The sequence below is a fragment of the Drosophila serrata genome, unplaced genomic scaffold, assembly GCF_035046125.1.
Source record: "Drosophila serrata isolate PLE 108 unplaced genomic scaffold, ASM3504612v1 contig_172, whole genome shotgun sequence".
Classification (NCBI taxonomy): domain Eukaryota; kingdom Metazoa; phylum Arthropoda; class Insecta; order Diptera; family Drosophilidae; genus Drosophila; species Drosophila serrata.
The window spans coordinates 172,771-198,491 of NW_028257070.1; the positions used below are offsets into that span (position 1 = coordinate 172,771).

The 25,721-nt window shown below is 43.7% G+C and overlaps 1 protein-coding gene across 10 annotated transcripts in view; it reads left to right on the plus strand.

Annotated features, from left to right (window-relative positions):
• Positions 1-25,721, plus strand: part of klar (klarsicht) — a 128,707-nt gene that overhangs the window by 98,339 nt on the left and 4,647 nt on the right. For 2 of the 10 annotated variants that reach the window (XM_086827451.1, XM_086827454.1), the window contains 11 exons: positions 7,580-7,870; positions 8,647-9,333; positions 10,512-11,132; positions 12,129-12,296; positions 16,680-16,859; positions 17,084-18,059; positions 18,152-18,181; positions 18,305-18,446; positions 18,559-18,791; positions 18,855-19,321; positions 19,379-19,484. In XM_086827451.1, coding sequence (XP_086683577.1) covers positions 7,580-7,870; positions 8,647-9,333; positions 10,512-11,132; positions 12,129-12,296; positions 16,680-16,859; positions 17,084-18,059; positions 18,152-18,181; positions 18,305-18,446; positions 18,559-18,791; positions 18,855-19,321; positions 19,379-19,484 — 3,901 coding nt within the window. Of the gene's footprint in view, positions 1-7,579; positions 7,871-8,646; positions 9,334-10,511; positions 11,133-12,128; positions 12,297-14,326; positions 14,797-16,295; positions 16,359-16,679; positions 16,860-17,083; positions 18,060-18,151; positions 18,182-18,304; positions 18,447-18,558; positions 18,792-18,854; positions 19,322-19,378; positions 22,867-25,721 lie in introns of those variants that run through there. The other 8 variants (XM_086827452.1, XM_086827455.1, XM_020946936.2 and 5 more) reach the window with 7 other exon arrangements.

Genomic DNA, 25,721 nt, shown 5'->3' on the forward strand with positions numbered 1-25,721 from the left:
TGACTCCTTCACTAAGTTTCAAGCTTTCGACTGAAAGATAGGCTTTGCTTAACTATTTGGTACATAGAGCGCTCTCCTCTGCGATTCTCAAGTCTTACACTTAAGCAAGGCTCTAGCTAGAGGAAGTTTAGTTTTCTTCTTCTTCTTTTATATAAATTACTAATTTAGTGCTTGGTGGTTGATAGACTTTGATCAAGTGGATGTGGCAACCATGGCTAGATCGAGTCGGCTGTTGATGCTGATCAAGAATATATATGAATAATAGGATCGAAAATGACTCCATCACTAAGTTTTAAGCTTTCGACTGAAAGATAGGCTTTGTTTAACTATTTGGTACATAGAGCGCTCTCCTCTGCGATTCTCAAGTCTTACACTTAAGCAAGGCTCTAGCTAGAGGAAGTTTAGTTTTCTTCTTCTTCTTTTATATAAATTACTAATTTAGTGCTTGGTGGTTGATAGACTTTGATCAAGTGGATGTGGCAACCATGGCTAGATCGAGTCGGCTGTTGATGCTGATCAAGAATATATATGAATAATAGGATCGGAAATGACTCCATCACTAAGTTTCAAGCTTTCGACTGAAAGATAGGCTTTGTTTAACTATTTGGTACATAGAGCGCTCTCCTCTGCGATTCTCAAGTCTTATACTTAAGCAAGCCCTAGCTAGAGGAAGTTTAGTTTTCTTCTTCTTTTTGTGTTTTTTATATAAATTACTAATCTAGTGCTTGGTGGTTGATAGACTTTGATCAAGTGGATGTGGCAATCATAAAAATTATAGTTTTCTTAATTAAGGTAAGACGTTAATAAAATATCTCTTGATAATTGAAAACAAAACAAGGCCCAAAAAAGTCAAGATAGATGAAAATATGGTTTATATTAAATTATTGTTTAATTACCATACCCTTGGCCGTGTTGACTAGCTTATTATTGATCTCGAAAAGTCTCCCAAGCTCTCTTTAAGAGCCGTGATGATCATGACGAGCAGGGATATGGGGTCATTTATTTGTTTATAGTAAAGTATACTTAACTCCCGAAAATAGTTTATTCAGCACAACTTACTAAACAAAGAACACAACAATGGTGATGATTGAAACTGCTCAATATAAAATATATATTAAAATAAGTTGATCTACATTTGTAAAGCAAATTTTTAAGAATTGGTATGCTTTTAAATAACAGAAAGTTAACATATTTCAAGCAATGCTTGTATATAATTTTTGCAAAAGTAATTCTTCACACAAAAACCCGCTCAAAAAATAAGGATTTTAAGCTTGCTAATATAAGCCTATTTAGGATTTTTTTTTCCTTGTTTGTTTCCTTTTTTTTTTTTATACCCTTGCAGGGTATTATAATTTCAAAGTACATATATATTATATACTATATAGTATATTATAAAGTATATATATTCTTGATCAGGATCAACAGCCGAGTCGATCTAGGCATGCCCAACTATCCGTCTGTCCATCTGTCCGTTTCTACCCAAACTAGTCTCTCAGTTTTGATGCTATCCGAATGAAACTTTGTAGTTAGCCTTCTATATACTCTCACTCGTATATATGTCGGAATGGACGATTATATCATATATCTGCCATTGGAATGACCGAAAATTTTTTACAAAAAAAAATTTAACATTTTCAGTTTTCAACAGATTTTCATCGAGTTTGAGGTATAGCCATTTTATATTAGTCCTAACTTTTGTGTAAAATTTCATGAAAATCGGACGACTCTGCTATACAAACGATCGTTTGATGTAGAGGAAAAATGCAAATCTGTTAACTGCAAATATAAATATGTTTAGGTGAATGAAATGAAAACAGGTGTTACTTCATTGTTTTTAATCATAAATATATATAATTTATATTGTACGGATTCCTAGTCATAGAAGTTCTATCTGCAAGGGTATATAAACTTCGGCGTGCCGAAGTTAACTTCCTTTCTTGTTAAGTATTATATTGGTTAAACTTAAAAGAGTATACCCAAGAAACCCAACTCTGTTTGCCCAGACTTTTCCGAGCTGCTTTCCGTTTCATTTTCCTTTGTACCATCTTTATCTCTCAGCTTGGCCGCGATGTTTCCCACACATAAAAAAGGGCAGCAGGCAACATGTTGCAAGTGGCAGCCCCAACAAGATCGATAAACAAATGCAGTTGAATTGCATTGAATTATGCCCCATTATAGCGGCGATTATTGTTATTATATCGCGCGACTCGACCTCCTCTCGCCTTGGAATTACGTTGTTTATTCTTGGGAAATTGTGTTTGTTTAGCAGACCAGAAACCAGAGAGACCTTTGCTCGTCATCGGGTTGAAGGTTGAACTTTGATAGAGGCTGGGAAGCATCTGTCGACTGAAAGCGAAACGTCTTGGGATCTCTGAAGTCTCTGAGAGAATAATCGAAGGAGGAAATGGAGTTGTGTTGGAAGGCCTTGAGGAGCTGTCATCGTTTTTCAAATGTTACTAATTGGCAACCAAGCCAATTAACGTCCATCAAAGTGAGATTTTGTTAACAAATATTTATGAATTTAATTGGGCGGTCTCTCATCATCGACATCAATCAGAGACCGACATAAATCAATCCGCAGACCTGCTACCAGTCCGCGGGGCCACACCCAAGAGCACAAGAAACCGATCAATCGAAATGCAAATTTCGTTTTTCCCTCTCGTTTTTACTCAAAATACGAAAACGAGGCTTTCAAATGAGTGAATGCAAATCGCATAATAATGGGGGCGGTGGGAGTGGCTTCAGCCATTTAGCTGGCAGTCACGTCGGAATCGAATCGGAACTGCAATTTAATATGCATACCGAATGTTGATGGCTTACACATGTTGCAAGTTGCTAGTTGCAGGTTGCAGGTTGCACGCCGCACGCTGCACAAGTTGCATGTCCCGGAAAGCAGCGCAAATTAAATCACAATAATTATGTAAAATATAAGCCTTGACACACCCCCGAAAATAAAAAATCAACTCGAGAAAGTAAATACGGAAGAAAACAATGGGAGTTTGATGGTAAAACACAAAGTCTCAGTCTCACTTTCGTTGGCTAAAATGTAATTAGCTGCTTGATCTTGGCAAAAAGTTGGCCTACAACCGCAAGAGTTGGTAGCGAAAATAAAAAGGAAATCGGGTGGCTAGGAGAGAAATAGTTTTTTAATACGTGTGCAAAGCCAACCGTTAGCTGGTCTAGTTTCTGGCTCGGATAATGATTGGTTAAGATTGGCCGGCTCTTATATTCCTTGGGGTTTCTTGGCTCTCTTTTCCCCGGGTTTTTCAATTACCCCGACTAATGATCGAACAGCCAGTTGAATGGTTCATTATTTTATGCCAGCTACAGCTCGATCTAGGAGGTGTATCGTATTATCACGGCTGAGATTGGGACTGCGATCTTCGACCGGTGCTACCTTGATTTCTGGGCTGGATTCGGGCCATTGATTTATGGTCGGAAAAGCCAAGAATAACACAGTGTAGCAGAAACAAAAGCAAATTGCCAGCAGCTGTTGGTTAAACGCTGATCAGACCTCAATGTAGATCGAACTATGAGAAATTACCCGAAAGTGTAGAAAGAGATCCGAATGGAGGGGATTCCCAAAATCCAAACAAACGAGAGCAAACACCATGGGATGCTACCGCTGTTGGTGTCGTGTGGCGCAACTGCGACATCTTCAAATGCTATTTATTGTGCTGTCTGTCGGCAACGGCAAATGCAAACTGCAACTGACATTTGCCAAATGTCAACTTGCGACTTTTGTAACTGCCTTTGTTTTCGCCTTTGCCGCCAGCCTCTGATTTGTCTTTGATTCGCCTTCATTTGTCAATATTTCATTCCCATTATGCCGGCAACATCTTCCTTATGTCTGTCCCTATTCCGGATTGTAACATGTGGCAAGTTGTGTTTGCTTGTTAAATCTCTTCTCTTTATTAGGGCGAATATTCCTTTGAGTGTACCTCTACTCCCTATCTGCTGCTGAAAAGCATGCAACCTGCAAATTATGAGCAATTGCGTGGCCCAAGAATCGGGCATTTGCTCTGCGGGGGCACTGGCAGCGCGTGGGCATCGGCAACACCCACTCCCACTCCCACGCCACGCTGAGATCGGGTAAAAAGAGCCCTGGAGTGGAATGTTGCACTGTCCGTCCACCGATTAGGGTCAGAAGCGAGGAACAGCCCGAGTATCGGCAGATGTCCGAGGTGGAAATATGCAAACTGTGGTCGGTCTATTGCAGTTGCAATTTCAGTTGCAATGTCTGCTCTTTTTTGTACTCTCTCTTGCTAAATTTAGCATCTAATGCGATTTGTAATAGTTGAGCTAAATTGTGGACGTCGTCGCTGTACCAGGAAATGTTTGCCGTACGCCAGCAACCAGCAACTGGCAACTGGCAACTTGCAACTTGCAACTAGCAACACCACCAGCAACAACACAACAACAATGAAAGTAATAATATTGTCGCTGTTGTGGATTGTTGTTGTTTTTGTTGAGGGGGTGGCTGGCTGTGTGTGTGATTCGGCAGAGGGGGAGAGGGAAATCTCTGGTATGGAAAACTCTCTGGATGCATGTTTGTCCGTTGTGCATATGACTTGGAAGTTTTTCATGCTGCTCATGTTGTTGCTTGCTCAGCTTACTCGTTGTTGTTGTTGTTGTCGCTGTTGTGCTATTGCTCTTATGTACAGATTGTCAACGCTCTAATGTTGTTGATAATGCTATGCATTTGTTGTTGTTTTTGTTGTGTCTGCGATTTTGTCGCGGATATTGCAAGTGCTGTCCTCTGTGGCGGTTGTCGCCGCTGGATTAAAATTCATTAAATGTTTTGTGCCGAATTAAGTAATTGTTGCGAAATTATAGCTTAGCTAGGAGAAAATTGGGAAAAGAAATCAGAGACTTGTATTTTCCCTGGCTATCCAAGAACAAATATATTCTAATAGTCTTGCATGAATATACCTCTCATTAATTGATTTCATTACCTGTTTTATGATCTCAAATATATTTTCAAATTTCTTAGATAGTTCGCCACCATAAAATATTCGAAATTATCCAAGAAACCCCTCTGAAGATAAAAAAATCCTCATATCTACGTAATGGTCTCTATATATTTCATGTCTTGCCTCACCCATCATCCATCGATCAACTTGCAGAGCAACTTCATAAAGAGTCACTTCTTTGCATGCGCTCCCCCTACCCTCTCTTTAAGTTTGATATCTCTGACGAAAAGTCCGGCATAAATAGAAAATAAATAGATGTTGGTTGCCGACGAATGCAACTCACGTTTTTATTGCACGATAATTACAGTCATACTCGTACAAGCACATGCTAATGAAGCCTCTGCACCTCGACTCCGCTTCTCAAAAACCCGATATCGACGATATGCCAGCCAGCGTTTAACGATAATTAATCGCCGGCGTGTGGGAAATTCATAATTTCAAACACAGTTCACAAACAGTGGCAATTGTTTAAGAAAATTTCCCACACAATTTAGTCAAGACAAGATATATCGATTGTTATCGCTCCAGTTTATCGCCGTTGCAGTGACAAAATTGTGACAGAGCTGTGGATTGCGTGTTGAGATCGGCATCGGAATGGGAATGGAAATGCTAGTTCCTGGAGAACACACTCTCTGGTGTAAATGAGGTGCTAAGCGACTGGCACGACACGTTCTTCCCTTGAACTTAAATTCCTGGTAAATGAACCACTCTGAGGAGGGAGGGAGAAAGGTCTTCTTAAAAGAAGTCTTTCCCTTTTCCTTTACCTACTCAGAAATAATAATAATACAAATCTAACACTGTGGGTAGTCTTGGTTCTTTGATTCTTTAAGCCGAAAAGCATAACAAGATTATTTGGGAATTTCCTTAATCAGTTTCTTCTTCTGTATTGCCCCTACTTGTACCGTTTGTCAGCGGAGATTTCCACTTAGTTTGTTTTCCATTTAGTTTCTGGTAGTTGAGGGCTTGATCAGATTGAGATGAATGTGTGAGTAGAAATACGGATAAGAAGTTGGGGGACATCAGAGATTGCATCACCAAATGCGGGTGATATGCTAATTGGGAGAAAGCTCAGAAACCAGATCAGATGGAGAAAAGGGAAAACTTTCAGAGATCCGATGAATGTGATATGGAAAGATACAAATTAGTATGTAATCAACAGATTCTTTGATTCAAAGCAGATACGATTTGTTTTGTAACAAATTGTAATGCTTTTTCCATTTTGTTATGAAAGATGTGGCAGTCAGGGCAAGTCCCTTAAACACCTTTTCGCCAGTCCAGCCAGCTCTTTGTTTGTTGTTTACCTGCCATCACTTTTGATGGCTGACTCGTCCCCCTTTTACTTCCCTGTTTATTTACAACACTTGGTCCATTTACACAGTTTTCCCCTTGAAAGCTCAGGAGCTGGGGCTGCCTCCTCCTCTGTTTACCATAAGCACAAACAATCGAAAAGGCGCCATTTAAGAGGTGAGAGCACCATCCTCGGCCATAAATCATCTGGACAATTAGCTCTACGTAATCTAGTGGATACATCTTTGAAGAACAAGCGGCTTCGGATGTTTAGAGCGACCTTCGGCGTGTGGTGGCCTCCGATGGAATGTGTTCGGATCCAACGGAATGAACAAAATTAACAAAATTACGCAAATCCGAGGAGGCGAAAAGCGAAAACAAGCACTAAATTGCCCAGCTAAAGCATCTGATGGTCATAAAAGCCATTCCCATTCCCCGTCTGATTGCTGATCGTCAAAGGGGTGAGGTCTCGCGGGTTAATTGTGGAATTTTGTTAGTTTTATTTTATAAAGTGCTAAGAAAACATTGCTGGCAGAGTGCAATTCGGAGCGGAGATGTATCAAGGTCACTTGAGGTTGGCCCAGGGGGCGAGTCTTTCCTTAACAGTTCTGGTAAAGGCCAAAATATTTTATGAAAAGCCACCAAGGCCTTCTTTTTAACACCCAACGAACGCCACTCATTTCTATGCGTGTGTGGGCGGAGACACGAGAAAGGAAAATAAATTTTGTAAGAAGGAAAAGCAAGGGAAGTGGTGATGCTTTGAATACACTTACAATCAGAGGGTGTTGGGAATTGATTAGTAAATTTGATAGACTACTTTTTCGTTATTTGATTAACCTATGAATTTACCTATGAATTTATTCTCGTCCTTTTTATTTTCAATAACTTAATATAAAATTAATTATATTGCCTATAGAACCCTCGAAAATCTTATGTCTCGGGTAGGGTATAAAAACAAACGTTTTTCTCGCCACTTGGCGTATCTGACATCTGTCTGGCCAAGTGTTTGTCCATTTGTCTCCCTGTCTGTCTGTTTCTGTGTCTACGTCTGTGTCTGTGTCTGTGTCCATGTCCAAGTCCACCCGCTGATCGGAGGCGAGAGCTTCGTGTGTCGACAATTGAAAGCAATTATAATTTTAGCCGGCATATGGAGGAAGACGAGGAAGTGTTACGTGATGGAACCAGGAAGAGCAAACGAAAAGGAGACCGGACTTTCCCAAGCCAACATCAAGATCACACAGTGATATTATGTCGGCCAATTAAAAATCGAGGCTCATATTCACAGCTTTATTGAATTTTCCATCATTGCTTTCTTGCAGAATGGCCTGGATGACGACGACGAAGAGGAGGAGGACACCGAAGACGATTCCTTTGGCTACGAGGGCGAAGCCACCGAGGACGATCTGAACGAGGTCAACTCGGATCTGGATCTGGAGAACAGCCTGCCGGTCGGCGAATCCAAGTCGGAGCTGATCCTGCAGCGCTGCCAGATAGCAGCCACTCAAATTGTATGTGGCCTGGACGGGAAGGAGGAGTCCCAGAACAAAGCCCAAGCGGAGTCGGAGTCTCTGTCAGCGGATCAGCCACGCGATTGTCTTGCACCTCAAAAGGTAAGTCTCTCGACCAAATTTGAATCTGAAGCCAAATCCGAATGATTTGCATATTCTTCCGTATGTTGTATGTACTTGCTGTTTGTTTGTATGACTTTGTCGTTGTTGTGATGTTAGCTTAGTTGCATGCCTTCTCCCACAATATTGTCAAGTTCCTGGCCTGACCCCACCTAACCCCAGCTCCAGCTAACCCCGAGTAGCAGAACAATTCAAAAGAAACGTTAACCCAGCCAGCAAACCATAAACGGCAGAACAGAATACTTAGCTAATGATGTTACAAACTTTTTTGGTCATCATCTTGAGGCAGAAGCAAGCGAAAAAAATAACAAGTTTTAAGGCAAACAAATATAGAGCTTAAATTAAGGTTGAAATTGTATTAAAAGGCATATTCAATATTTGAATATGATAAGGTATGATGACCAAGCAAGGAATAGGTTTAATAGAAAAATCCATCTCTCAAAACTGTTTCAAACATGAAGAATAACCGACAGAATACTACACTGACGACCTATCTTTAAAAAGTAAATCCAAAAGAGTCTTCTTTATACTGCAAAGGTCAGGAAACCACCAAAATTTGTATAACCCTCTTTGGCACTGTCTCCTTGCATTCCTTTTCAAATCAGAACTCCAAAGCCAATATAAGTTGCTTTTACTCGAAGAGCATGCAGTGTTCGAAATGTGTGTGTGCGTGTGTTGAACCCAACCCTTGAACTCAACGTTCTTCTGACCCAATAACCATCAAACACTCCTTGACTCCCTCCTTGACCTGCATTCAGCCCGGCGATGAGGCCGACGAGGAGCTAGAGGAGGAAGACGAAGAGGACGACCTTCTAGGCACCGATGTGGTGGACTTTCTGATCGCCAAGCGATCGTGGAGACAGGTGAATCACCATTACCACCAGGCCAGTCCCAGTGCAGCGGCCACACTGACCGACTTTGAGGCGGACTCGGAGAGCAGTGACTTTGAGCAGGTGCAGCAGCTGAGCCGGCGGGGATTGCCGCTGATAGCGACCAGTGTCCGAAGGGTCCTGAATCTAAACCTAGCCGAGATGCCACAGAACGGCAATATCATGAAGGCCGACTGCAGCAGCAGCAGTGCCTTGCTGCAGCAGCGACACCACCACAATCTGGGCAACAAGATGCACAACAAGAATATCGCTGTGGCCGTGATCACGCCCAATTCGCACACCAGCGGGAACAGCAGTCATGGTCATGGCCATGGCCATGGCTATGGAGGACTCGGCGGCCACGAGCTGAACAAGTCGCCGCTGGGACTGAGGAAGACTCGTCATCACCACAACGACACCTCCAAGTTTAACCGCTCCAATCGCAAGTCCAAGAACTGCGCCATCTTCTACTTCAAGCACTTGGACACGGACAACGAGCAGGGCAATGCGGCGGGCAGTGACCTCCAGAGCGAGGAAGATCCCTGTCTGATCCGTCGGCGAGGAGCTGGCGGCGACGTAAGTACCGATCATTCTCTCTCGGTTACGGGTCGTCGGCGAATCATCATGGGGCAACGATTCGTTCCACGCTCGGAACCATCGGAAACTCAAAAGGTGTCGGGGTCACGTTCATCAATGCCAAGTTGGGAATCGGTCTCTTCCCCCTTCTCCCTGGGTATTTTCTGGCCAACTAATTAGCATGATAGCTTGCTATTTCGCTGTCTTGTAACCTAACCGAATATACTCACAAATCTATGATCATATATATCTATATTGTATTGATAGTTTCTTGGCATGCCTAACAACTTCTTAATTAACTTTTGTATTCCATTATTCGGTAGTCTTCATCATCACTAAAACAATATCATCAGCAACTAGATCATTAATCATTTATCTTAATCTATTTATAATTTTTCTTAGCCAGAGATGGCTACATTGACTCGGCTGTTGATGCTGATCAAGAATATATATGAATTTTAGGGTTGAAACTGACTGCTTCACAGCGTTTCAAGCTTCTGACTATAATTATTGTGCTCTGCAAGGGTATAAAAAGAGTTCAAAAAGGCCATTAAAAGGTCTTTAAATTGAGTTAGTATAAAGAAGATTCCCGATGTCATCAGTTTCCAGAACTGTTCCTGTAAGAGTAATGCGTTGGAGATGTCGATCTTCCTTTTTCTTCTTAACTCGACAACATTTGTTTGTTTGTCTGCCTTTGACTTCTTCTACATCTCCAACTCCAAGACCAACTGCAACTCCACCTTCTGCTAAGAATTCTTCACTCCTTCTCCAGCAATTCTTCACTCTTCCTCCCACATTTGACAACTGCTGAGGTCGTCACCATTCGAAATGGAAATAAATTGCCAGCAGAAAGACAAAGACAAAGACCAGTCCAGAGGAATGGGAAGGAGAAGTCATGGAGAAGGCGTTGCTGTCGGCAAGCAAAGCGGGGCTTCAAAGATGTTGCTCATGTGCAGCAGCCGCAGCCGCAGCCGAAGCAGCAGCAACTTGGAGTTGCAGGCGCAACAATTTGCCATTTTGCGCAAGTAACGCTAATTAAACTTCATTTTCTACCACTTCATCTTCATCGGAGTTTCCTCCGCCGTTGGGCTTTCCTTTTAGCAAATTTTGTTACCACTGATTTTAATGTTACATTGCGTTTTCCCTTCCCCCTCTCTGCCACTTTCCTCCCATATTAGATACTGAAATCGGCTGATGCCTCTACGGATGACGAAGACGAGGGTTGGCTCTACACGGCGACTACAGCACCAGCGACAGCTACATCAGCAACATTGGAAGTTGCAACTGCCACGACATTGGCAACAGGAACAGCATCAGGCATTTCCATTGTAGATGGTCTACAGTCGACGGCCATTTCCTCGACCACGGTTACCACGGGTGGAAAACTGCCGCCCAGCGACGACTCGGATAAGGAGAACAAGGAGTCTGGCGGAGTCACCACCACGACCATTACAGTAGCAGCAACAGCCACAACTAGCAACTACGACAGCAGCAGCGCCTGCTCCTCCTCAAACTCTAACTCCAACTCCAACGGCAGGCACACCGAGACCTCGGCCACTTCGCGAGTCACTCAGCTGCAGATGCAGATACACTCGCAGATGGAAGGCGAGATGGAGTTCCAAATCAATGGCAATGGCACTGTCAGCGATGGGACCAACAGCACCAGACACATCATTAGCAACAACAGCTACAGCAACAAGCAGCAGCAAAACAACAACGAGGGCGAGGCTGGAGAGGATCTGGGCGTCGATGAGACAACTGTTGATATGGCAAATGGAAATCTCGGCAAATTGCAACAGGTGAGTGTGCGATTGCAGCAAATGGGATGAAATAATAGGGTTTACTATTTATAAAGAATAAGATAAATATAAGCAATGCGTATAAAACGAGAGGAGGAAAAGAAGCGTAAGATAAGCACAAGGTCTCTCTTTGAACTCTATGATAGATCACTCGAAACATCCAAGTAAACACACAATTTAATAGAACCTCTAAAGAGTCGCATACTGAGAAGCATCCCTTGGCTGTCTAGCAGCTCTCTGAGGAAGCAATGCGGTCAGATCCACTTCAGATCGGAGTCGCCGCCATTTGTGGAGCACTTGCTGAAGTCCGTTCCCCGGTCGACTATTGGACAAGTTCCCACAGTCAGTCAAGTGCCAAGTGCTCAAGTCTAGTGGCCATGTCTGTGACTTGTGTCAATAAAATCGTTTTGTTTGCCGTAACTCCGTGCCAAGGAGTTGGTCGAGAGCAGGTACAGCGAGGGGGATTGGCAGGAGAGGGATCGGGCCTGGGAGGAGGCATTTTCAATAAATGGAAAACCTCGCGGATGATTAAGCAGTTGGGTTAATGAAAGCGAATCATGCACCGACTACTCCTGTCGCTCGCAACGGGACTGAATACCAGGTGAGCCTAGAGATTGAGACCACGGATTCGGGACCGGAGACTGGGGCTGGCTGGAACACTGAGTTTGAGCCTTAGCCCCTCGATCGATGACTACCGCGAGAGACATGGCATGATGTCGTGGTCCAGGAAAAACGATCGCCGCGGAGCACGTCAAAAATGGGAAAGTACGAAATTAACTTGGGAAACGTGTGATTTATTTCTTCATTGAAGGCAAATGAAAAGAAGTCTGAGCCGAGCGCTCGACGTGACGCGAAATAAAACGAAACAATTGAAAGGGACAACAGGGAAAGATGTTGTAGAAAGATTAATGAATCACATTATTATTTGACAAATCTATCTTTAAATAATATTTGTTCTACATAAAATACTGAGTCCTTCCTTTCCATTTTCCCTAGATGAACAGCAGCTTCTACAGCCGTGCGGACATCTGCAACATCAGCGTTTGGCCAGCAGAAACTGTAACCAGTTGTCACTTGCCTCCCAGATCCCCAGCCAAGTCGGTCAAGTCCTCCAAATCCCAGGCCAGCAGCAGCAATGCCACCATGTCCGCTTCGCCCGCCAAGGTAAGTCATAATATATATATTTAGATTATATGGAGAAGAAGGAAGTTTCACTTCCGTCGCAAGAGACATTAACCCAGGAGTCTTTAGTAGAGGAAGTTCGGGTTTTTTGGTCCAAAGATTGATTAATGCCTGGGATTATCTTTTTTGACTCTAGGATATTCAATGACTCAATTATCAAGAAAAAGTTTGACGATCTTTACTTTATATAAACAAATTACAGGTTGAACAATATTCAACCTAAAGTACTTGTTACCTCTTCAAGTCACTTTTATAGAGAGTTTCCATACTTCTTTCGGATATTTATACAAAATTAGTTAAAGCTTTCTCATCTCCATAGACTTCCAATTCAAATGCGATAAATGATCTACAGTTCTTGGCCAATCATTCCCCTTCTTTGTTCGATTATGAATCTGGGAGATGTGAATATCGATCGTTGGCCTCTAATCTCTAATCGATCTTTGCTGGTGGTCCACTCCCAGTTCCACTTCCACTTCCACTCCCACTACCATGTCCATTCGCTTTTGATTTAGCTGTTTGCGTGCGTCGCATCGAATTTCACCCAACTGGGATTTTGTGGTCGCCTTTTTGTGCGTGTAAAAGCGGTGGTAAAACATGCGACTCTGACAACTTGCTGAGCGTAATCGAGTGTAATGCGAGCTCTGGATGTGGAGGTGTGGGAAACCCGCAGCCAGGAGGAGTGCGTCTCAGTGGTCTCGGGCTCCGCGGTCCTCCCATCATTTGTCGCCGCCTATCAACGTCTCCCTGGGCAGCGTGTGTCTGGCACTCACTCTCACTTTCCTTGGTCAGCGAGCGACGGAACATGTTTGTGCATTTTCGCAGTTTCATTTGCATTTCGCAGCAGCAGCAGCAGCAGCGGCAGCTGTCGCACGCAATTTTCACTGTCATTTTCCTCCAGGCCGAGGGCAGGCAGCTTTTTTCCCTAGTTCCAGCGCTGCTACGCATGCGCGCGTTCGTTGATTTATTGAGAGTGAAATCCCGCGTAGCTTTGATTAATTTTGACAAATTTTACATTTTCGCAACTCAAACCTGAACCCGATCCTGAGACACTGAACCCCTAAAAAAACCAAAACCGATATATCAAGTCGACGAAACCAAAAACTGATTTCAACGATAACGAAAAGCGGCATGACGTCGCTCAATATATAAAAATAAATCTTGCATTAAGATCGCACTGTGAGTTAAATTATATATATCTTATCGACTGACACGCATGCTTTTTGTTTTGAATCGCGAATTAAAAGTCTTCCAAATAGTGATAGGCGTCCGAGGAAACGAACGACATTTAAGAGGCAAAAGAGTGACGGTCGAGAAAGCCACAATAAATAAATGGCAGACATTACAAACTGATAGACAAGTGCATTTATCATTTATCGATAAGATAATCAAACATGAGTTTTATGAATTGCCATTTAAAGCAAAGAAATTATACCCATAAAGCAAGCAAAGTAAGAAAATTACGCTATAAGTGCACTTAATACCTAATAACAGAGAGTAAAAAAATATTATTAATTACTTTAAATTTTAAAGGTGCTTTAAAAAGATTTATCTATATATTGTTGACAAATACCTGGGTCTGCTTTAATATAACTTAAAAAGTAAACTTATATATAATATTATATATAACGTATATCTCCCTACCTATAACAACACTTCACTTATCTTATCGATGGACACAAATGATTTTATTAATTTGCAAATTAAAGAGTTTAGCAAAGATACGAACAAAAGCGAAAAAAATAGTATAGGAAAGGAAAATAATGAAATAGAAATCAATTCGCTCCCCTCGCTGACTCCGATTTCGAATCGATTTGCGGAGTGTGTTATCTTATCAGCCTATCCGTCCGCCCCATCCTATTTAGTTCCCCCCTCGCCGCCGTCGCAGAGCTATTATCAAACGCATTGCGATTCGACAGTTTATTTTAATTCGCTTTATGGCAACCGTTGTGCCTCTGAGCAATCTGACAAGCCAGCCGGCGACTATATAGCCAGAGCCGGCAGAGTGTTGGTGCACTCCAGAGCGTTAGCCCCTCCACTACTCAGTGTGATTCGCAACGCCGGGGCCGACGGACGGACCAAAATCGGGGAGCGGACTTGCCAAGATAATGGCAAAAGGCAAAGGCAAACAGTGAATAAAATAACTAGCCAACCGACAAACAATTGCTAAAACAACAATGGCTGGAGAGCGAAATGTGTTCGTAGTGCTTGCGAAATTTGCATTAAATAAATAGAAAATACAACAAGTACACAAGCAACAGTAAACGCGGCTGCAAAGCTCATTAAAATGAGTAAAATGCAATAAATAAATTAGCCAGAGTGAAGTGATCTCCAGCAGTGGCTGCCAAACTGGTTGCAATCACATTAAAACTGCGATTAAATAAAAAATGTACACTTTAGCCACATTAATTACTTGTAATAGCTGCCGTTACCCAAAATCAGTGAGCATTTAAATCAATCGAATGGCCCAGACAAAGCGATAAAAGTAAGGGTAAAATAATAGAATTTAAGCCGTATTCAAAACTGGTCAATCACCAGTTGTGTTGACCTGAATCTCCCTGTCTGAAAAAGGCTTAAGCTATTAACAAAAAACCATTGCGTGCGGGTAAAAAACAGAAATAGAAACCCGAAAGCCAAGTCAGAGAGTCAAGTAGCGTTGACAGTTTGCGAGGCACTGATACCCCTACCAAGGAGCTGAACTTGTATCTGTATCTGCATGCGTGTATATCTGTATCTGGAGGCCGCGCTTTCCAGTTTTGGGCCTTAATTGGCATCCCGGCGCGTCCGCACTCGCATTAATAATTGCCTTTAATTATCGCTAACTCCCAATCGCAACTGTAAACAGCAAAGCTGCAATCTGCAAACTGCAAACTGCGAGCGAACAAAGTAAAAGCATTAGAAAATTGTTTCCGTTTTTTGTCAGTGACTGTGGCCGGCCAGTGGCTGCCAAACCTGGCCTCGCCTCCGATCGCGTGCCTCCGCCGTTGCCGCAGGAAGTTGTTAATTAAATTAAGCCAAAGATTAACCATCCAGTGACGGCCAGAGCGCGTTTTTGGACGAAAAAAGAAGTGATAAAAACAGACACACAGCTGAAAGTCAGTGGAAGATGAAAAGATACGCCGTGGACAGTGCGCGACATCTGTCACAGCTCAGCTACCCGATAAGAAAAGCCTTCAAATTGTTCAATTGACCAAAGTAAGCCCGAAAAAGACAATGGGATTTCGTAATTGTAATGGAGTAATTAGCCACGCTTCAGTGATTGATTGGCAGTCAGGAGGAGGCATTTAGTGACAAGAGCGAGAAATCATGTTTACCCAAAGATCTGATTTTGTCGAATTATCATTTCAAGTGGGGAGTCTCTCCCTCCCTGGCGGTAGAAAACCACCAAAGCGAGTAGTTTCCATATAAGGTTTTTAGACTACATAAGAAAGACTATTTTTGGCAGTTCTTACAGGTCAAAGATAATAGAATAATAGGTAATATATAGAAGCCTAGTTCGGTTTGTTTCCTTACCAGGCAAACACTGCCTGATAACTGCAGTTACTCAACTCAAAGTTCTGCCTAAAATATAAGTAATGGTCCCTGAAAATAATTTCTTTTGTCATCATTCCTCCTTGTGAGCAACCCACTTACTTGATTGATGAGTGTGAAAAAGTTGTGCAAAAATAATAACAGGTAGTGAGTGGGCGAGCAGAATAAACAGAAATGCACAAGATAAGAGATAAGGTGGTGTGTACCCTCTATGTTCTCTATATGCTATTATTACTCCTCTCTACTGCCCCATCCTGGGTACTCCACTCCACTCCACTTGATCCCCCTCTTGGCAATCCATTCAAATCCACTCGGCAGTAATGACGTTGAAGAGCACTGGAAATGGGTGACAAATTGCGATAAGTGGCGGCAGAGCTGGGAGAATGAGAGTTTCCAGCGATAAGGGAAAACATGCACTGCCATGCACTGCACCCCCTCACTGATAAGAGAAGAGCGAGCTCCCTCTCGCGCTGCACTTCCTATTCAGTCAGAAGTGGAACTAGCTCAAATCAAGAGGTTTTTAAGAGCTACCATTTCAGTTTAAGTTAAGCATATCGAAAACATTATCTGAATATTAGTATTTTGTCTCAAGTTGACTGAAAATTAAAGTGAAAGTTTTGTCTTAAAAGGAAACAATACTTTTAATCGAATAAAATAAGTTCATATGAGCGAAGCTGGACTGTAGACTTAGTCACAAGTTTATGACTTCAGCAATACAGACTGTGACTACGGCTCCGATTCCGATTCGGCTCGCTCATTAAGTTCCGCTCTCTCTCCCTCTGCAAACATTTTCTTACTTTTCATTTTCTCTGCACTCTCTCCTCTCTCTTCGCCCAGGGCAAGGTCTCGCATGATTCAATCAAGCAGTTGGTACTGGAGGCAGAGCATTTGGTGCGCGACGCCCAAGAAGCGGCTCTGAAGACGCCAACGAAGCAGAAACATTCCATCATTAAGATCTCGTCGACGGTGAAGAAGCGCGAGGTCACCATGCCGCATCCCATCAAGCAGCGCGTGGAGGTAAGTCCTTTGCCTTTATTTTGTTTTTAATCCTATGAACCATTTGCAAAAATATCCATAACAATGATAGTCGTTTGACTCAGAGAAAACATGAGCTGTAATCTGATATCTTTGGGAGCTCATGTGACATTAGGCAAGGAAACGACGTTGTTGCGCATATTTTCTGTAGAAAACAGGATACATCTCCGAAACAGAGCACCTAATTAACCCGATCTGTTCCCTAGGAATGGCTGGAGCATCAACCTTCGACACCGCAGCTGCTGAGCCGCAGCCACACACACGAACTCCTTCCGGGAAGCAAGCCCGATGACTGCGAGGCATCCGGCGAGGCTTCCGAGACGGACTCGGTGCCCCAGACCAGCGGCGCAGGAGCTGGTGGAGGAGCGGCTGGAGGAGCTGCCGGGTCGGACACCTCGGAAGGATTCACCGATTCCATTGCCACCTGTATGCAAACGAGCACGAATTCCTATGGGAATTCCACGGAGAGAATTGGCGGATCCGCCGAGCCCATTGGACAGCCCGTGACACCTTTGGGCTTCGGGAGCAGCAATCAGAGCCTGAACGTGAAGATTGTGAAACGGCAGCAGTCGCGTCGCAAGTCGGAGAGACCCTGGTCCGTCTCGTGCCTGTCGCAGCTGACGACGGATGCGGCCCAGATGACCACAGCCCGGATTGTGGAGAACTCCCCGCCGGGACTGGCCAGCCACTCGATCAGTGAGAGCGCCTTGGATTCGCTTTCGCCGGGTCCCAGACCTCGAGCTGCTTCTTCGTCGGGAACGGGAAGCAATGCAGCCAGGAAAGCGGACAGCAAGGGCTCCCTAAGGCGGCGGAAGGCCAGGAAGAAGCGCATTTCAGCGGCGTCGGCTGGCAGAAAGTCTGACTCTGGCTCGGAGCTGGGTGGCGATCTCACCCAAACCCTGATGAAGTCCTGCGAGTCCATGTCGTCACAGCAGCTGCAGGAGTTCACCAATGCCTTGCTGAGCATCCAGAAGGGCGCAGCCATTGCTCCCTTGAGTCCCAAGGGGGGAGAGCATCTTGGAGTAACTATTTTGGCGGAGGACGAGGCAGGGGAATCGCAGCTGATGCTGCCCAAGTTCCGGGTAGGATCCTTCACCACCGCGGGCCTGCTGGCCAGTGAGACGCGCCTGGGCGCTTTAGCCGCCCTTTCCAACTACATGAACGAGGACGAACAGCAAGCAGGTGAGTGGGGATTCCTTGAGGGGATCTCATCATGCTTAGCTTCTTTCTACTCGATCTCGACTCTATCTCTGTCTGTTTTTCTCAAACACAAGCACCCAAGCCGGCACAGACCAGGCTCAAAGGTATTACCTATGCACCTCAAGCAGCTCTAAGAAAAATCCCACCCAAGGATATCTTATAGAGAAATCCCTCCTGAAATCTAAGCATTGCCAGATCCTAATAGTTCCCATAATAATCCCGCACAGAACTCAGCACCGAGGACCATCACAGCAGCATCTCAGAGACGGCCTGGGACAACTACCAAGAGAAATACAACTCGGAGAACTATTCCGAGGGCTTTGATTCGGATGCCGCCCGTCGTCTCTTGGAATTCGGCGATGACTATCGGTGAGTGTCGTGCGTCTTCGTTATTATAATGATGAGTGCGACCTTTGAGGCCGTGCCAAAAGCTATTTATAACCGCTCAAAATCCAATGCAACCCATCCGTCCATCCCACAGCAATTTCATCGACTCGCAGTCGGACTGCTGCAGTTCCCTGTCGGCAGCCAACAATCTGGACTCGTTCTCGCCGCCGCGCATGGACTCGCTGCAGAAGCACGAGGTGAAGCCGCTTCATATCAACCAGGACACGATCAGCAGTAGCGTGGATCACGCCCGTCGCCAGCGCGCCCTTGAACTGCAGTACGAACGTCGACGCAAGACCCTCGAGGTCAGGCGCAAGTCTTGTCAAGGTGGGTAGCCTAGGTGCCCTAAAGGAATTGCTTAATCTAAAAGTGTATTCGTCACTCTTACAGACATGGATGAATCTATCTTGGCCAATACAGCTCAGAAGGAGCAGCAGCAGCAACAGTCGCAGCAACTGCAGGCCCAGCCCTCGCTGTCTGCCTCCGCTACGGCCCTAATGACCACCACGCCCAAGACCCAGTCCGCCCAGCACCTTGGCCAGCGGACAGAGTCCGTGGGTCGCAAGCTGGAGTTCGGTGGCATGAGCCACTCGGCTCAGTCCCTGCTGCGTCGAACCTCCGAAAGCGACACCTCGACCCGTCGGCGACGCACTGTGACGGCCGACGAGCGAAGACGCTCCTCACGCAACCTGGAGAAGTGCATCAAGCTGATACCGGCCACCACGTCGTCATCGAGCGGCTCTGACTCCGAGGACGGTGAGCATGAGATGCGCTCCCTGCTGCAGCAGAGTCGCGACCGGCTGGACGACACCAGAGCCCTGAAGATCCGATGCCATCTGCTTAGGCCAGAGGATTATGTAAGTGACCTGTGCCAGCTTATGCCTACTTTGTGCTCATTTCCATTCCCCGACCAGAACGAGATCATCAACACTTGCCGCGACAACATCCGCTGCCTGGAGGCCGTGCTCCACGGTCCACCCGGCACCGTGCTGTCCAATCACTGCGCTGGCCAGACTAAAGGTGAGTCCCAGCCTCCACCTCCACCTCAACCACGCAAGCCATCAGCATCGTCAGTGGCCAGCGGTCTCCGACGACGCCGTCGGCACCGGCCCGAGTTCGAGCTGCACCTGGCCACCACTGCTCCTGTGGAGGCAGGTAGCCTCCCGCTCGGGATGCACTTGCAGATGGCCAGGGCCGAGTGCCAGTGTGCACCCATTACGCGCTTCGTGGCGCGGGTAATCGAGTTCGTGCTGGACGTGGGCAACATGCTGCAGCACTTTGCGCTTTATAGGTTCCTGGCGGGCACGCTGAGATCCCTCTACGAGCTGGTCAACCGGCCCGTGGGCGGTCGCCTGGATCGGTTCTTTGGCGGCCTCCGCGGGCTGTTGTGAGCCCAGGCTGAACACACAGAACAGAATGAAAGCTTTAAGCATGTATTACTACCGGATGCCTTTCGCTATACAAATACTAGATCTTTAAACGCATATAATGTATGACCTATGAAGGATTTTGTTTTTGCATTTGACAAAACGCATTTCGCATCGAATTTACACTCATCATCCAATCATCCTCCGTTTATATTCTGTCTGTTCGATTCGATTTTGTATTTATTATTATTATTTTAAATAATTTTATTTTACTCTATTTCTGTTCTACTTCCATTATTTTTTCTCTTGCGCATTTTTGTTTCTCTTTACTCTTATTCATTTTTGGCAAAATAAAATTTGAAAACACCAAAAGCAAAACTAAAATTGTTATAATTATCAGCAATTGCGTTTGTCTGTTGTCCCGTGATTAGTTTTATTTTGGTGTTTTGTTTCGTTGTCATTCTGTCATGATTATATAACTTTGTAACTCCATGTAATGCTCCGCTAATGATAATATGTGTACTCTTGTCAAATGTATTAACAAAATTTAATTCTCTTAATCGGTCGTTCTTTAACTTTGTCTTTTGTTTAATTGCTTTGAGTTTCTGTTGCGCTCTCATCCTAGTCTAGCACTAACCTCGATCCCGACCCAGAAGCGGTAATGGTTTGCACACGACTCGATCGAACTGAGCGAGCATATAATATTTATCTAAAATAAATATCCCTAGATTTAAGCATTTAATTTACACTTTACAGCAGTGACTGCTTTTTAAACCGACTGACGCAGTCTCTTAATATTTAATTCCCATAACCTGACACAAAGTGAAAGTTTAGTGAATATCTACTTTTTTTAAGAGAAGGGGGTTTAAGATTCTTTAAACCAGGGATTAACTCCCAGATCTCAATTCTTGTGATACAAAACTAAGAAGCAAAAACTATCCTACATTGGAGACTTCAAGTGGGTTAAACTCTAAATTTTACACCATGTCCCCAAATAGAGGTTTGAGTCCATGATAAACTTTAGCAAGCACTGTGTCGAAATTTATTTTTTATCCACTTCCCTTTTGTTTGGTATAGTTACGATATATAAACATTAGCATTTTCATACAAATTTTCCACATTCTTTGAAGTCTTTTCCGAAATGTCCAATAAATCTGCTTAATACGCTTTTAGGTATATAGGTATAAACCACTTTAGCCAGCTGCAAAGATTCTGACCCCGACCAAGAGCAAATGTATTTTAGCCCGCTGACGTCACACTCCTCTGTGGGTAATATTTATAAACAAATGTGATGACTTGCTGGGAAATTAATTTATACAAGCGAGGGTTGTTTTTGCAATACGGGAGGTACGGTGAAATGTTTTGAATTAAAATTTTAACTAAAGTTTTACTTAAGCTAGTCACAGAGCCTCTCCAACTACAGTTTTGCAGGGTTAGTCCATATTCCACTAGGTGGCGCCTTGGTAGTGCTTACCAAACTGTGGCTTTAGCTTTCTTTGAGTTGTTTTTGCCTGTGTCGTCATCTCTTTAGCTTTTTCATTGTTGTCTGGTCTGGTTTTCTGTTTCTGTATTTTCTTTCATTCGAAATGACGTCGTTTTTTTTTATATATTGTCTTTGGTGTTGCTACAGCGGCTTGGCCTTGTATTTACCGCCGAATCTAATGAGCGGACCCTCAAATGCCTCATATGTATATATATTTATGTTTTTGTATATTTATATACATATATATATAGTATAGGTGTTTTTTTTAGAGATTAGGAGTGACGAAGCCAAGTTCAAAAGTTCTGTCATTAAGAGTTCTCTCATTCGGATGTTTGCGTGTTAGCTTCTCTCAGTTCTTGTGATATATGTATTTTGATACACACAGCAAAAATGCTAGGTAATTTATTTAGTATATATTTTTAATTGATTATAGAATAGTTTTTTTTTTTTTTTTGCATTTAAATATTCTTTAAAAAAATGGGATTTCCATATTGGTTGTAGCAGTTTTCTTTGATTGTTTTTTGAATACTATAAATTTCAAACGATTTCTTTAAAATATTTTCACATTGTGGAATTTATTTTGTTTACTTTACAAGACGTAAATGGTGATGGGAATATGTTTTAAATTAGTTGTTCAGCTTTCGGAGCTGTGTAAAACTTAGCTGTTTTAAAAACAAATAGAGTAAATGTAACTGAGCTAGCGAGCACGTTTCTGCTGCCCTCTGGCTCTCTTCCTCTCTTCCTCTCTGCCTCTGTGCTTCTCAGCTCTTGCCTCCCTGTTTCGGCGCTTTTTCGCCCGTGGCTCTCGACTTTCGGTTCTCAGCTGTCTCCGCTGAGGCAGTCGTCGCTCTGCACATCTCTCAGTTTATTTTCTGCGCGCGTTCCAAGCGGGTCGTTTCCCGCTTGTGGTTCCTCCTCCTCCTCCGCCGACTGTCTGCTGTCGTGTAATTAACTCTTAACGTGCTTCCGCGAAATTGTGCGAAATAAGCCTGCGAGATTGCCGCATAATTCCACCAAAAATAACTGTGATAAATTCATAACTAAGCTCTCTCTAAACGTACTTAAGCACACCACCGAAGGCTCAAAACATCTGCCATTCATGAATCCAATGTCGCGTGCTTTTCGTATAAGAGTTTGAGGTTTCCCTATATAAGAGTTTCGCGATAGTTTTCCTTGAACTTATTGAGGTCGCAAATCACATTTCAATGCAGCATTGCTCAACTCACTGGGAAAATTCCCATAATCTCGCCGCGCTCTGTTGTTTGTGTGTTGTGTGTGTAGAAATGGAAAATCTTTCAAAACACAAATTCGCTTACAAAAATTGATTTCAAGTGGCGCTTATGGGTAAAGAAGTGGGTCACCCTAAAGGAGAGCGAGAGTGAGAGCACGAGCGAGAGCTTTTCCTCCCATTTTCCGAATTTTCCTGACGGCCAAGGGTAGAAAACTCCGCCGACCATCATGGGGAAAGTCAGCGTGGCCGTCCAAACGGATATTTCCGAGATGCTCTCGGCCACCTCTTCCACCACCACATCGCGCTCGTCATCGGAACAAGGTAAACACAAACACTCTAAGCCATTAAACCATCCATCCATCCAAGCAGCCAAGCAGCCGAGCAGCCAACAATGGCAAAGCCAAACACTCTCAGTACTCACTCTTCCGAGCAGATATGTGCCAAGTAGGGGCCGAGAGATAGATGATGTGCTGGCCTGGTAAACATAATTGGGAAACAGGTGTAAAGCGAGTGTGCGGCGGGGCCAGGTAAGATGCGGAGGCCCTGACTAGATCGCACAATGCGATAAGAGTGAAAACGAGCAGAGCAAATTGAGTCGCAAAGGTATAGTTGGGAGAAAGGGGACAAAAGTCGAGGGGATCGGGGAAAAGGTGTGCTGGCAATTAGTGGAATGCGGGAGATAATACCTAGAAATTTGTAGGTACTAAGCTGTAATAGAAACCGTTTTAAAAGGGCTAATAGGAAAGCTCCAATGAAATCTAAGCAAATTGATAGGAAAAGGGATAACTGCACAGATCTTTAGCTAGTATAGAAAGTATAAAACAAACGTTACATTTATAAAGGGATAATCAACTATTTTATTATTTTCTCAATTCATTCTAATATAAGTTATCGTAGGGAAAAAACTGTAAGAGTAAGTGTAAAGTTATACACCCTTCATAATATTTGATTCCATCTAAAGTTCTGGTGGGGCACAGAATAAATAGCCGAAATGGGTTACCCTCTTGAATTGTTAAGAGTCTTTGGTACTTGATACTCTGCATTACCCCAACATTCGGAGGAATCCAACGAAAAGCAGCAGCAGCACAGCAATGTTTCAGATCATAAATCCGCCACTTGACTGAAGATCGACGATCTATTCTCCAATCTTAGATCCGCTAGCAATGTGACTCTCATAAAAACCCCAATAAAGAATCTCGAGTTGATGGCCAAGAATCAAGCTTCGCTGATTCCCGGCTCTTTTCCCGACGATTCTTAATTCCGGCAGACATAGTGACCGACTTTTGCACTTGGTAGTCTACCAAATCGGGATTGCTTTGCTAACTAATTAGGGTTAGCCGGTGCTCACTGTACCGTCAAGCCTCGCTGCCCCTGTCTTGCCGCTAATTAACGGTAAACGGCACAGCGAACAGTAAGCACTGCCAATGAATAACTCTTTATGGCATACATAGTAGCATTCGTCTTTAAAGTTTTCCTTTTGGAGCGAGCGGCGAGAGAAATGACGGAACCGGTTGCTCAATTACCTCATATAAGTCGGCTAAGTTCAAGTTTTCAGTTGTCATTCGGCGGCAGAGAGCATTAATTATAGATCTATCGATCGGCGGCTGCCTCCGCTCCATTTGTGGTTGACCTTCGCTTGATTGGAGCTGTGGAGTTAGAAGTGTTCCTACTTCTCTAAACGGGATCAAATCGATTGGATGATTGGAGCGACTTAGGTTGCCCCTAGATGCGGATGGCTTTCCACTGCGGGAAGGGCATTGAACCTGCTTCGGCCGGAACCGCTGAGGGGGAACCTCCTCTGAGGTAACATGGCCATTTTCATTCCCATTTACATTTGCTAGGCAATTTCCGTTTGTGGATTTACTGCTGGAAGCGGGAGATTTATTAGCTCGTTCGTGCAGAAAGACTCTGAGTTAATGCCAGCCGATTTCCATTCACATTTTCAACATCTTTAGCGTTTTTAGAAATTTAGCATCTTGGTGATAATTTTTCTCGTTTGCTATTTTCCTCTCTCTCTAATCACTGCTTAAAAATATCCAGCAATGTCGTTCCTATGTATATTTTTGGTAATTATCTATAATTGTTTGCCTCACACACACACACACAAGCTTCTAGCATTTTTTGGTTTATAATTATTCAAGATTAATTTGGCAAATATTTTGAGCTGTGCCTTAGGTCAGCCACTGACCGCTTATGTTTTGTTTTTCTCATTTTGGCGGTTGCCTCTGTTGTCTCTTTGCTTACCTCACCTGCTAGCTTGATTTGCTTTTCTTTATCTAAAAAAGGGAATATTATAGTTATTTCAGTTAGGGTATAGGTATTTCTAAATTTAACGTATCTAGAACACACCTTTTTCTGGTTTCTCATGGTTCCTTGTCACGACATTCCTTGGGGAGTGTGTATCCTTCTTGCACACAATCACAGGGCGAGTGGAATAATAAATTAAATTGCAGTCAGAGTGCTCTATTTTGGGTTAAGGCAAAATAAGTGATTACTATAAAAATAGAAGCTATATAGGGATAATCAAGAATGAAAAACCAAAGTCCCTGTACCCTTTCCTATTGGATCGTAAATTCCCTGCAAGGGAGTTAATGAATAGAAGTAGGGGGATTCACTAAATTTGTCTAGTTTATCCAGTATGTTCTAAATTACTGGCATTCCTCCTCCATGTTCTCATCTTTATTATACCCTTGCAAGGTATTTAGTCGGAGGATTGCATATTCGTGCTTGTCCTTTGGCAAGGGTATACAAACTTCAGCTTCTCGAAGTTTGTTATATTTTCTAGTTTTTGCAATCAGTTCAGTGGCGTAAAAAACAACACAATAATTTGTGTTAACTGCAGTGTTTATTGTATGCCAATTCTGTACTCTCTCTCTCGTCGATGGTTCTCCCACACACTCTCGAGTAAAAAAAATATTCTCATGGCTGCAGCCGACGTCAACGACCTTGGTTCGAACTCCTCCCACTCCCCACGTTGCGGTCTCTGCACTTTTCGTCAGCTATTTGCCTTCAGCAGCTATCATGACGAAATGAACGGCAAATAGCGCAAATAAGCACGCCTGCCACATTTGCATGTCAGCGGAGAAGAAGCCCCGAACTGGCCAAGAGGAGAAAATAAACATATTTTCAACTGAAATTAAAATAATGCAGTGGTGGGGGGACTACCCCGCTGGCAG